At 35.8% G+C, this 14,793-nt stretch overlaps 1 protein-coding gene across 2 annotated transcripts in view; it reads left to right on the forward strand.

The window, feature by feature from the left end:
• LOC150083221 (uncharacterized) overlaps nt 1-14,793 on the forward strand; it is a 354,281-nt gene that overhangs the window by 186,718 nt on the left and 152,770 nt on the right. Inside the window, exons 9-10 of one of the 2 annotated variants that reach the window (XM_090377110.1) lie at nt 6,016-6,132; nt 14,293-14,527. In XM_090377110.1, coding sequence (XP_090233236.1) covers nt 6,016-6,132; nt 14,293-14,527 — 352 coding nt within the window. The remainder of the gene's footprint in view (nt 1-6,015; nt 6,133-14,292; nt 14,528-14,793) is intronic. The other variant, XM_090377111.1, reaches the window with a different exon arrangement.

Raw genomic sequence — 14,793 nt, forward strand, 5'->3', positions numbered from 1 at the left:
AATGGGAATTATAGAAGCCAATTCAGAAGAACAGTGCCCATGGAAATATCTGTAGAAGAGGCATGCAGCAGAAACAGTACGTCTATGAGAGAGCGAGTGGAGAGACTCTGTTAGAGATGAATCATTAATTAACCTAACTGCCCTCTTCTGAATGGAATCAAGAAGCCTGAGAGAGGTTTTGGGGCACCACCCCAGATGTGGGAACAATATTCCATGGTAGGGTGGATTTGTGATTTGTAAAGAGTGAACAGCTATTTGGAAGAAAAGTAACGTTGAGAACAAAAGAGAAAACTAAGTTTTTTAGATGCAGAGGGAGCAATATTTATAATGTGCTTGTGCCAAGAGAGATTAGAAGTCAGGATAATCCCCAAAAGAGATATCATTTTGCCTAAAAGTCAGAGTATCACCAAAGATAAACATAAGAGCAGAAGAATCCTTTTTGAGAGATATAAGACAAGACTGAGTTTTAGAAGGGTTGAAATCAACTAAGTTGTCTTTGCCCCACTGGAGAATTACCTGGAGATTGGCATTTAAGGAATTGCTAGCAGATTTTTGAGAAGTTGAAGCTGATTGAGCAGGACAAGGTTTCTCAAAATGGAAAGTGGAATGCAATGTGCTATCATCGGCAAAACTATGGATAGGATTTCCAGTTAATGGAAGAAGGTCATTAATATACAAGAGGAAAAGAGTGGGGAAAGAACTGAACCTTTGGGGACACCGGTATTAGTGGAGAAGTTAGAAGACAGCAAGCCATCTACCATCACCGTCAGTGAGTGATCAGAGAGAAAACTGGATAACCAATTACAAAAAACAGTTGGCAAACCATAAGATGGAGGCTTGTTTAGAAGACCTTTATGCCAAACATGATCAAAAGTCTTTGAGATGCCAAGAGCAACTGCTTGTGTTTCACCAAACTTTTCCATTGAATTAGTCCATAAATGGGTAACATAAGCCAGAATATCACCAGTGGATCGACACTGACGGAATCCATACTGGCGATCATTGATCAGATGGAAGGTTTCTAGGTAGTTTTGAGTTGTCGGTTAATTGATTTCTCCATTACTTTAGAAAGAATAGAAGTAATTGAATGGGAGGGACATGTCACCGTTTTTTCAGTTTAGTTACCATTTAGTCAGTAATGAAAGTTTAGTTTTAGTGTTTAACATTAATACAAGCTACAGTGATGTTTACATGGTACCTAACATTCATATAGCTGACTACCCCTGACTCTGAAAAAACTGGAAATTTCATAATTTTTTTATTGAAAAAGAAATGTTTTTTTTTTTTTTTTTTTTTTTAACCAATTTTGTTTTGAACTTGAAATTAAATTTTACCAACAACATACAATTTTTTTTTATTGATTAGGACAACTATATATTACAACGTTTTAAATATTTATATTTTTAAATTGTAATTTTTTTTTTTTTTTTTTGTAATTTCAAAGCATAAGTAGTTGCTGCAGGTGATTTTTTGCAAATTTATAAATTTATAACATGGCTACCTAATAGTATGTCTCTGTGATTTTTATTTTTTTTTTCTTTTGGTTAATAATTCTGTGCTCGCCTTTACTTTATTGTATTCATAGTCTCAATAGTTAAAATTGTAAAATATCATAATTTAAGTTATCACATTTTACCATTTTTACATGTGAAATATTTAGCATTTTATAATGGCTGCATAAGAATGCTTAATATTTTTTTCCCTGATCAACAATAGTATATCAACTATGAAATTAAAGTATAACTTTAAGGCTGATTTTCACACACAGAGATTTAAAGCCTATAGACGTGGCCACATTATCTTTGGTAAATGTTTAACTAGACTGCTAGAACAGTGAGAGCATCTGACAAGTCTGTTTAAAGAAAAGGTTAAAAATGCTTAGAATAGCTACATGAGTACTTTTCAAAGTTACCAAATTGAAAAGCAAATGTAGTCACGTGAGTAGCATTGAACTGATGTCCAAATTCAATTCATGATCAAAAAGATTTTAAAGAAGACAATTAATGAACTACTCAAGAAAAAAGAACTTCTGATTTGCATAATTCTGGTGCAAGCAGACCTAAACAGTCCAAGTAAGCTGATAACTTTAGGCAGGTTAATCTTACACATGCAAAAATTTTGATAATTTTACTGTTTTATGCTACAAAAAAAGCATTTTGTTTGTTTCTTTTAAATGTTAATGCCAACATTTGAAAATCTACATGTATTTCTTCAATATGATGTGCCTAATGTCCATTTGCTGAGGTCATTAAAGAATGTGATTTGCAATTTTTAGACCACCAGTTTGTTAAATCTTCCACCTCCATTGTTAAAGGCAATTACAAAATCAGAAGATTGATTCTGGCTTATTCATAGGAAGTTTTATTGCCAATGTTATGGGGGAGTCAAAAATTAAATGAGAAGATTCTATCTTTTTTTTCATGAGGAAGTACTTTATTGCTCCTTTATTACAACTTCATAGTGTAGATATGTAAGCTGATAACTTTAGGATAACTTTTGGGAATAGCCAAAAGTCACATTGTGCAAAATCATATGAATAAGGTGGGTGCAGCATGATGGCACCGAATTTGCTAGTCATAAATTGCCAGATGGTGAGTGATATATTGTAGTGAAGGGCACCAATTTTTCAGGTTATTATGGTGGATTGCATCTCTCAACCATGTTATAACTCTTGGTAGTAGGCTTCATTAACAGTGACACCTCATGGAATAAATTTTCATAACATCTCCTTTTTTTTTTTTTTAAAAAGGGGGGAGGGGCAATCAGCCTAACCCCTCCATGTAATTTTGAATTCCTTGGCTTTTCTAGTCTTTGTGAATGTTTTCCATTGGAGGCATTGAACTGTGGTCTCTGGATCATATCCACACACACCAAAGACTTGTTTGTTTAAAATTTTGTCATAAGTCCAGGATCTGAACACAGCTTATTTGAACAACACAGATGAAATGAGAACTCTGTGCTCTTTTGACCTTGAGCAAGAATGCATGGTACCAACTTGGTGCTCACTTGCCTCATGCCAAATCATAAGTCAATTTGGCCTGAGCTGAAAGTGTGCCTCCTCAGCAATTTCTTGAATTGTCAGTCTTCAATTTGATCAAATGAAGGTGCCAACTCATTGATATTTCAATTGTTTTAGGATGTTGATGGGTGACCACTTCTTTCATCTTCAAGTGAAAAATTTCTTTAATGGAACCTTTAAAACCAATCAAACTATTTTTTTTATGACAGTGTTATATCCATTTTATTTGTTTCTGTTGTTGAATTTCCAGGTTTGCAACAAAATTTATTGCTTGCACACTGTTCAAATGTTGTCATTTTCAGTATGTGAGAAAAATGAATAAACAAATTTTTTCTCAAAGCAGGTTTCTGCTAGATTGGCATGTGACAAGTTAAAACTTGGTATGTGCATGACAAAAGAGGTTATTGTGAGCACTACCATAATCTTTAAGCCCAACACAATATGTTCAAGGATTATATGATCATTCACTGAACTACAGTAAACCCCCGCTATTCGCGGTATCTGTATTCGCGGTTTCGCGTATTCGCTGTCGCTGATTTCATATAAAATGAAACCTAAAAAAAATGTGAATTTTAAAGCGCCGTGAACATTTTCCGCCATAAAAAAACATGGGCGTGGCTAAAATTATCTTTCCTGGTCAAAACAGCGCTCAGTGGGTGGGGGGGAGAGGGGTGAAAAAATCATGAACGTGGATGTTTCTTGCTAATCCTTGTTCAGTATGTGTTATGCGCTTGTGATGGAAGGTTTCGTCGTTTGCTTTTAATTTATATGCTTATAAATTGAATGAATTTATCAATTTATAAATTGATATGCTTACAAAAGTGATAAATCTACCATTTTGCGGTGTAAAATAGACTTTTTTTCAAGTGTGTTAATGGAAGAAAGTGACTTTATTGTGGACAAGTTCTTTCTAACCTGTACAAAAATATGGCTACGAATAACAAGGGAAATGTGAAAAGATAAAAGAAGGTGATGACATTAGCGAATAAAATTGAGTTATTAGACAAAATTTCTAATGGTGAAAGTGTCTCCTCAGTGGCAAAACATTATAAAATCAATGAGTCAACGGTATGATCAATCAAAAAATCGGAAGAAAAAATCCGCCGTAGTGTCCGTGAAAACGTGCTAATTGCTTCAAAAATTTGCTCTGTAACTCGTGAAGTTAAATTATAAAAAATGGAGAAAGCTTTAAATCTGTGGATAGAAGACCGAACTCAAAATAAAATTCCGTTAATTTATCACTCATCATTCGTGAAAAGGCAAAACTCCTTTATCAACACTTTAGCGAAACTGGTGATAGCACTGGGGGGATAAGTGTTTTAGCAAAGCAAAGGCACTGGTTTGAAAGATTTGTTTGAAATTTCTAATAAATACTACATTTAATATTAAATTGTTTCTTATTTTCATTTCGATGCCACATGCTTGCATTTCACTATGTACTGTCTATGTGCATAGTCATATTATGAAGGTACATATAATACATACATAGGCAAAATTTTAGACTAGTTTTTCTTATATATTTCATACTTTGGAATGGAACCCTTTATTACTATGGGAGCCATAACTCAGTATTCGCGTCATTTCTCAGGAACGCCCGCAAATAGCGGGGGGTTACTGTATTTGTTCAAATCTTACACTGGTGTGCAAAACTTAAGGACCAACACTATTTCTAAAGGTTACAACCACAAAATCTTTACTTAAGGTACTCTTTACTGATGAGAGTAGATTCAGTCTCAGCAGCGATTCTGGACGTCAGCTAATCTGGCAAGAGGTTGGCACACGGTATCACCCCGCAAACATCACTGAAAGGGATCGATATGGCGGTCTAGGTGTTCTCGTCTGTGGAGGCGTTATCTTGGATGGACGTACATAACTCCAGATACTGGAAGGCGGTACTGTAACCGATGCATGATACTGTACTGAGGTAATCCTTCCCCATGTGCGTCTGTTCTGAGGTGCCATGGCCCCAAGTTCGTGTTTATGGATGATAACGCTACACACCATCACACTGCAGTTTTTGATATGCAGTAGGAAGGTGAGGACATTGTTCATATGGATTGGCCTGCACATTCCATCGATCTAAATCCCATCAAACACATATGGGATGCTCTGGGGAGAAGCCTAGCAGCATGTCCACACCCACCAGAAAAGGTTCACCAGCTGAAGATGGTGCTGACAGAGGAATGGATGATGTTACCACAAGAACTTATCAACAACATTATTCGAAAGGCGATGCAAAGCCTGCATTGACATTAAGGGTGACCATATCTCCTATTGAGGACCACCTCTTCCCTTTGTTCCATCTTTGGCAGTGATGCATCATGGCAGCCAGTGCAATGTTGCCATTTTTGAATAAAGTCCCTCTGTACCGTTTTCTTTCCGTTGTTGTGTCGGTGTTGTTTCCTTCATCATTTCTGTATCTCACGAGGTTCCTTTGGTATGCTTTTCCTATATCCAGGCCACTCCTATGAGAAGCTACAGGTGAAAACTTGACTGGTCCTTAAATTTTGCACACCAGTATATATCCAACTAGTAATGCCTCTTTGAAATTTTATGTTTAACTTTTTATTGTTGTTTTCCTTTTTAAAAGTAAAGGCTGTACTGGGCTGTCTCAGGGCACATCTTTGTTATGTCTGCTTATGTTTTTTATGAAAAGAATTATTATCTTAATTTAGCTCTCTCAAATAAGCTCTGATAACAGGAGAGTATGATGCGTTGACACTTGTCAAAGAAGATGAGAGACCTGTCAATCAAAGAAGATGAGAGTATAATGGGTTGTGGGTCGCAGCCCATCATACTATCATGGACGGCCTTTTGTTATTAATGTGAAATTCAGTTTCATTGTTTAATGAATATTCACTATTCCTCATAAAGGATAAATGTTTGCAATTAAATTTTTAACTCTGTTGTATATAGGGCAGCATGACTTTTTGTGCAAAATATTAATATTCAATTTTAATAATTTTATCGTAACTGGACATTGTTTACTAATTTAGCAGTCTGTTCTTGCGACTGTTCCACAAGAAGATCGTTTAACAAGTGGGGCAGAAGAAGTTATACAAAAGACTAAACAGTTGATAGTTGTCAGTGTTCATCCTAAACAGAAATCTCTGGTAAGTGATAGCGAAAAACACTTTTGTTTATTTATCAATGTGAATATCAGATAACATTAATACATGGCTAATAAATTACGGGACTCTTTATTTATTATTCTTATTATATTGATTCATCATATTTAATACGAACAGCTTAAAAGTTGTATCAAAAATAAAAAAAAAAAAAAAAAGTTTGATAAAATATGGATATTTGCTGAGTAGATTTTTTTTCACTGTTGCCAGAAGTATCATTATTTGTTATCTACTTCATAAGTCACTTTCTGTGATTCTATGTATTGTGTTTTTTCCACAGAACATTATTCTCATCATCACTATTGTTTATATACATTTTAAATATATATATATATATATATAATCTCCTCAAAGCCATTCACAATACAGGGACACAGATTATCTGAATATGGATTATTCAGTGTTAGTTATCCAAACCAATCATGGTGCCAATAGATAGATGCACTTCACATGTGCTCTTTTTATTTATCAGTTTATTTTATATTAGATAAAATATTTAAAAAAAAAAACAGATTTAACTTGCATATTTTCAGATACACCTTATTTTTCACTTACCGATCAACAACTTATTTTCTGTGTTTCACTTTTCATCTGTGGAACATTCGGTACTGGTTTGTCTGAAGGTAGAGCTAGCCTTCTCTGCCTTGCTTTTTTTTTTTCTTTTTTTTTTATTATTTTAAAAAAAATTTTTTTTTTTTAATCCTGATTTTAAGGACAGCTATTTCTTTTTCCATGGAGATGATATTTATTGTTATTTTTTTTTTTTGTATTCCACCTCATGCCACTAATTTAGCTCAATATTTTCAAAAAACAATGAACAGTTTTTAGGTATGTTAATGAATCAATATGAATTAAAGACTTTCAAGTAATTAGAGCACCTATTTTTTCCACCACACACTTCTGTCCACATATACAACTTGACTCCCAAAATTACTTAAAATACTTTTCATGAAATTTTATATTTAGGCCTTTTAAAAAAGATTTGTTGAAATGTTCAAATTTCATTAAAATTGAACTAATAGAAATCTGTCAATTATTATTTCTTTTTTGCTTATTTTTTAATTTTTTTTTGTTATAAATCAGTTGCAATCATGATTTATGATAAAAAATGGAACTCTGTCAACTAGTTAAATTGATAAATTCTTAAGCAGTGCAGAACTGGAGTGCCTGAAATGTAATTCAGTACATATATTAACAATTAACTAACTTGTTTGGTTTGATTTCCAACCCCAGCAAATCCAATATGTTAAATTTGGTCTTGTCTCTAATTTGTCTTCTCTGGCTCTCTCTCTCTCTCTCTCTCCATTAACCCAATAGCAGACATGCCACTGCATGCAGTTCATTCTCTACCCCCCCCCCCATTTAAATATTGAAGTATCAGTTAGCTATACATTGTTTTCACTTGTAAGAGTAATCATAAAAAATTCCATATCTGAGTGCAAAATGCACCATGCATGCACTCAGATGTAAATTTGTCTGTGTAGTTTTGGTTTTTTTTTTTTTTTTTTTGTTTTTCTGTGATTGCCATGTATTAGAAGTGACACAGTCAGGATATAGTTTTGTTTGGTTAATAAGATTTGTTACTAAAGGTTTTTCTTTATTATTTAGTGCAGTGTCAGAACATAGAATAGAATTATGAACTGCTTCATTTTAAACTTTTTGCCTTCTTTCCCCCAAAAATATTGAGTGTTGCATTGCAATACAATAGCACACTGCTTTTGTGACTTTTTTTGTGCCTCTCCTGGAAAGTTAAGTGTGTGTTTCTGTTACATCATTCACTTGTGTTAAGTTTTTTGGAATTGATTTGAATGGCAGGTTACAGTTTTCACCCACTGTTCTAAACTTGTACTTCCATTCTTAAGGTTACTGGTGTATGAAATCAGATTTGTGGCTTGCTAAAGACACATTATCACAAAGTATTTTTCAATTATTATTATTATTAATAGTAGTAGTAGTAGGCAAAAGATGCAAGCATCAACTCAAAAAAACCTACTGGAAAAATTGATTGTTGAACTAAAACTACTGTTTTTGTTCCAACAATCAATTACTCTTTGGCTGAAAGCAAATTTGTGCTCATATATTCTGCAACCATTCTTTTTCAGCTTAAGTTTGTCTCCTTGATGTGGGACTTGCCTGAAAAAGAATAATAATACCATAATCAAGTTTACCCAATGCATTTAAAGCCACAAACACATCAAGTTGTCCCACGAGTGCTGAAATTTGCAGAATCAAACTCTTTTGTGGTAAAAGTATCCCTTTGTGTTCCCAGCTAATCTGGTTCCTTTTCTCTGCACCCATTTCATGAGATCCACATCCTTTCTTAAAATGAAGCTTCCAGACCTGTATGCAGCACTCAAGATGTGGCTCTTTCTACAATGGGATAATTGCCTCTTTGTCTGTTCTGGTAAAGTTCCTTTATGTTATTGACAGAAAGCCATGAGCTGTTTTAGTAGCCTGTTAGCATTGTTCAGAGAATTTTTTGCTGGACTGCACAAATGCCCCAAGGTCTTATTCTCCACATTGAGTGTGTAGTACCACTAACTGGTATGTTATTCTGGGATTACTGCTGCCCTCATGACCTAGAAAAGCCTTGATTGCTGTCATTAACCATCCTGTCAACTTTGTATCATCTGAAAACTTAGACAATGAGTTTTATATGCCCTCATCAGTATTATTCATAAATATTGTAAACAATAACAGGCCCAGCACTGAAACCTGAGGGACTCCACTAGTAACATTAGTCCAAGAAGAGAAATGACCATTTATAATCACCCTCTATTCTTTTTTTTTTTTTGATTTATTTGATCTTCTGCATCCAAAGTGTATTCCTTGTTCTGCTCCCAAAATCAATTAAAATATTTTATATTACATAAAATATTGTGGAGCAGTCAGGAACGGAACCTGAATGTCTTTGTGTGTGTGTGCGCGCGCGCGATGTAAGGAGTGTGAGGAAATCAGGCACCAACTCAACATTGTTATGGACTTATATGAGAGCTTGAAGGACAGGGTGGATGCCCTCGAAGGATATAAACTGAGGGCCCATCACGTTCTCAGCTGCCCACATCAATGCCAGAGCTTGCACTTGAACATCAAGCAAAACAGCGGAAAACTACAAGGCAGAATGCGCTGGTGCCAAAAGAACTAGTTGTAGGTGACTCTATTGTCAGGGAAACGGGGAACTTATTCTGCAAAAAGGATAGATGGAACAGAATCAGGGTATATTTGCCAGGGGCAAAGGTTGATGACGTTGTAGAGCAGATATCATCTTTTAAGGGCACAAAGGGTGATATTGTTGTACACATTGGCACTAATAATATTAACAGTAGGAGACCGGCGGAATTACTTAACAAGTACAAGTCAATCCTGAAAAAAAGCTGTGAGTTAGGGGTGAATTTGAAAGTGTCTGCAATTCTGCCCAGACACAGTAGGAGGGAGCATATGATGAGAGCCTTTTCGATCAATTCGGCCCTGGAGAGATTGGGTGCAAGGCTCAAGGGGTAGAATTTTTTTCAGCCTGGTCTGTGCCTGTTAACAGGAGAGACTGCTTCTACAGGGATGAGATACACTTAAATAGAAAGGGTGCAAGAATATTTCCTGATGCTATCGAGGCAGAGTTAGGTGGGTCGGGAAACTGCTAGCTTGGGGGATACACGGAATAATAGATTAACAGTTGCCGCTGGCAGAGGTAAAAGTGATTCTTGAACTACTTCTATGCAAATGCAATTGAGAAGCAGCCTGGAAAGCAAGGTAATGGGGATTTCCAGGACTGCTGGGAGTCATAGTGGAACAAGTAAATACATGGGCTGTGTTCGGGTAACTAAGAGTAGAAACAGGTGCATGTATACTTGCATGTACACCAATGCTAGGAGTATAGTTAATAAATTCGATGAGCTTGAAGTGCTAGTCAAGACATCAAGGCAGATATTGTTGGGATATCAGAGACATGGTGTCACACAGACATAAGCAGTGCAGAACTGGAATTTGGAGAGTATAATGTGTATAGAAAGGATAGACAGGACAGAAAGGGAGGAGGGGTTATGCTGTTAGTTAAGAAACACATAAAATCTAAGGAAGTGCATCCAATTGATGTTGGTGGACAATGCAATGTTGAGTCTGTTTGGTGTGACATAAGCACTGGGAAAGGAAAAATGAGAGTAGGTGTGTATTATAGGCCAAATGAATCTGATGAGTATAATGAGCAATTGTGCAAAGAAATAGTGGGCCAGTAAATCAGAGTGTCTTATAACGGGGGATTTTAATTTCCCAGAGATTGACTGGAATTTGTGGGTTGGTCATTCACACACTAGCAAGGCTTTTGTGGATTTATTGGATGATTGTTTTCTACAGCAGCATGTTTGGGAGGCAACTAGTGGGAGTAATACTCTTGATCTGATTATCTGTAGTGATTCTTCATGCATCAAGAATCTGCAGATAAAGGAACCACTAAGTGACAGTGATCACAGTGTGCTGAAGTGGGATCTACTCAAAGAGGTAACTACCATCAAGGGTAAAGGGAAGGGTTTTTGCTTTCGTAAAGGTGACTACGGTGGTCTGAGACAGTATTTAAATTCTATATGGTGGGACCAACTGATAATGTTACCAACAGCAAATTCAAAATGGGAAGCATTCAAAGAATTAACCTTGGAAGCTACTAGGCTTTTCATACCAACAAATTAAAAAGAAATATTGTTCAAGATTTAGGCCTAAATGGATGTCAGATGAACTAATTAGATATGTGACAGAGAAGAAAAATGCATGGGATACGTATAAATTAACATGTGACACGGACGCCTATGATAGATATAAGCTGGATTGTAACCAAGTTACAAAAGAGGTTAGGCAAGCGAAGGCAGATTACGAGAAATCTTTGGCAAAGGAAGCAAAGAAAAACAGCAAAGACTTCTTTACTTAAGTAAACTCTAGAAGGAAGGGGATGAACCAGACTGGTCCACATGATAACGATGGTTCAGCTGTTGATGATCCTGCTCAGGTAGCTAACAAACTAAATGAATATTTTGCATCTACATTTACACATAAGGAGTTATTCAAGGAGGGGAATGCCAGAGGTGTATTCAACTCTGGCAGTAAGCTGGATAATCTTGTAATAACTGAGAGTAAAGTGGAGGAGAAATTGTTGAAGATAAACATAAGAAAGGCACCTGGGGTGGATGGAATCTATCCAGTTATATTAAAGGAGGTGGCAAAGGAAGTAAGCAAACACTTAGCCATAATTATGAGAGCTTCCCTGGACTCAGGGAAGGTACCCATGGACTGGAGATGTGCAAATCTGACCCCAATCCACAAAGGAGGATCAAAGGGAAACACAGACAATTACAGACCTGTTAGTTTAACTTCTGTTCCAGAGAAATTAATGGAGGCACTGGTTAAAGAAGCATTGCAGGATCATCTAGACAAGACTTCAGTTATAGCTTCGACACAGCATGGGTTTGTTAAGGGGAAGTCTTGTCTGTCTAATTTGATTGGATACTATGATGTAGTCACAAACGAACTGGATGCAAAGAATAACTTTGATATCATATATTTGTATCTTAGAAAGGCCTTTGATACTGTTGCTCATGAAAGACTGTTGCACAAATTGCTGCTATGGATAAAGGGATGGTTGAGTGGGAGAAGACAGAGTGGTAATCAATGGACACTGCTCTTCACGGACTAATGTTATTAGTCGAGTTCCTCAGGGTTCAGTGTTGGGTCCATTGTTGTTTTCTGCATTTATAAATGATATTGATGATGGTATATCAGGTATAATGTCCAAGTTTGCAGACGATATGGAGGTTGGCAGGGTTGTTAATGACACTAATGACAGTACACTGCGACAACAGGATCTAGAAAAGTTGAGCAGATTGGCTGAGAGGTGGCAAATGAAGTTTAACATTGACAAATGTAAAGTACTGCATATGGGAAGCAGTAACCGCAGAGTAACATATCAACTGTGTGGTACTATACTGACAGTGGTAGAGAATGAAAAGGATCTGGGGATAATTGTGCAGGCAGATATGAAGTTTTCTGAGCAGTGCAGACGGTCTGCAAGAGTAGCTCATGGTGTCTTGTCAATGATATACAGGAATTTTTCTGGCAGAGATAAGGAGGTGATTATCCCCTTGTATAAGACAATGGTCAGGCCTTGAGTACTGTATACAGGTCTGGAGGCCTCATTTTAAGAAGGATGTAGAGCTGTTGGAATGAGTACAGAGAAGGGCAATCAAGATTAGTGAATAGAACAAAGGGTTGCTCTTACGAAGAAAGGCTTAAGTTTTGCAAATTACAGTGTCTGGAGACTAGGCACCTGCGAGGTGATCTGATTGAGGTGTATAAAGCCTTAAATGGTTTGAGCATGCTCAATGCTGATGGGATTCTTCCTCTTGCTCAGAATAATCGCCTGAGAGGGCATAAATTCAAATTGAGGAAAAACGGTTGTAGGATAGATGTTCGGAAGTTTGCCTTTAGCCAGTGGGTGGTTGATTGCTGGAATAAATTTGTCGTAGAAGTTGATAGCTTAAATATTTTTCAAGGCAGAACTTAACAAACATTTGGAGCGAGGGGATGGATGAAATAAGGGTTTTTTTTTTTTTTTTTTGGCCAATGCTATGTAAGCTTGCTTTCTTGCATCATGTGCCCATACTAATATTTTAACAGTAAAACAAATTTAACTTGCAGCTTTTCAGATGTACTTGACTTTTCCTGATTGCACTGATATTTTGTGAGCAATTGTTGACATTCTTTTTTTGTTTTTAATCCCTCTAGTATGCCACCTTAGTTTATTTAGTTCCATAAAAGTCAGATGTTTAGTAAAATACATATATCAATGGTTATTTTCCCATGAACACTCTGCTATAAATTGGTTATTAATTCCTTAACAACCAAAATCAGACCATATTTTGGTATTACCCTATTTTCAGCACTAGAACTTTTAATGAATATGTAATAAAATCACTGACAGGGTAAGGATCAGTGGTTGTTTTCGGTGGTTTTGAAGTATGAAAAATACTGGTGAAGAGAGCTAAGTATAGGGAAATGCAGTCGTACTTGTATATGAATGCAAAAAAACAGAGTAAACTGGTTCCAAGATCAAAAAGGTAATATAATCAACATTCCAGCTGAAATTACAGCTCAGTTGAACAGGCATTTTTGCATTGATAGTTAGTTTTGAAACCATATTGGTACTCTGAAGAACATAGTGAAGTAGGGAAAAACAACTGTAAGTGACATAATCATATCATAAAGTGCCTATCTGAAAGCTACTGAGGCTGAGAGATTGTAAAACCCTGGGTGGGGAATTGGATACATCCATTTATACTGAAAAGGACAGGAAATGAACACATTAGTAATGCAAATGAAATTATCATAAAATTACGGGATTATTCTCCTTGATTGGAGGGGAGTGCTACTGTCTTTCCAGCCCATAAAGGAGGAACAAAAGAAGTTATGGCAGTTATAGTCCAGTGAGTTTGATTTCTGTGATTGGTATTATTATGTAGTCTATGGGTAAAGACACAATATAGGACCATCTCAATAAGAATGGTATTGTAAATGTGAGTCAGCTTGTTTTTGTGATGGGAAGATCTTGCCTTACTAATTTGGTAAATTGCTATGATGAGGGTTTAAAGTAGTTGGATGTGAGAAACAAAACTGACATTATATATCTGAATTTGAGTAGGCCTTCAATATTTCAGCACAGAGCCCAACTGCAACCCATTTGGACATTTTGCAGATTAATTGGAGTGTGAAATTATGGTAAGACCAAGCTAGTGCCATCTTTGTTAGTAGAGTTTACGAATGCTTTAACAGTGGAGCATAGTACCACCAATTGTTCCAGAAATTAGTAGAAAGTCTTACATGAGACATTGAAGTTACAAACAACACATTAATTTATTTACATAAATGCAAGTTTTGTTCATTGCTACAGGAGTTTCCATGACTTTTGATAGAATAGTGTACATTATAATATGTGAGGCCAACACACTCATTTATTTACATAAATATAAGTTTTGTTCATAGGTACAGGTGTTCAATGACGTTTGATAGGATAGTGTATATTATACATGAGGTGTGGACAAAACATTAATCTTGTATATCTTAAAAAATATAACTGGTACATACAGTTTTCACGATATATTTTCTTTTCAGGCAACTGAAGTTAAATGCCTTCTTGAAAAGGATGGCTACCAAGTTTGGTGCTCTGTTGACATTCAAGAAGTTACAGATTTAGCATGTACAGAGGAGGGACTTCCAACAACACCCAGAGAATTACCTACAATTCCTGAAGGAGAAGTTTTCTTCAGTAATGCTGAAACAGAAATATTAAATTCTCTTGGAGATATAAAGCGATCTTCAACATACAGATTTGAGCCTGATACAGCAGGTATTCTGTTCATAATTTTAGTTTGCAGCTGTTCATTATTAACAGAGATCCTAGCATTTTTGCATAGGGCCCCCACATGATCGAAGAGAGTTTCAAAGTAAATTTAAAAGCATCTTCTTTCCAATCAGTAAATTATAGAGAATATTCAAGTTTTCATTTACAGTTATTTGATTTATGCTTTTCAAAGTAAAGAATTAAGTTTACTAAAAAGAAAGAAAAGGCACCTCTCTTCTTGTGTATAGAACTAACCTTCATAACACTAAAAA

The sequence above is a fragment of the Mastigoproctus giganteus genome, chromosome 7, assembly GCF_048544385.1.
Source record: "Mastigoproctus giganteus isolate SK-2022 chromosome 7, ASM4854438v1, whole genome shotgun sequence".
NCBI classification, from domain to species: domain Eukaryota; kingdom Metazoa; phylum Arthropoda; class Arachnida; order Uropygi; family Thelyphonidae; genus Mastigoproctus; species Mastigoproctus giganteus.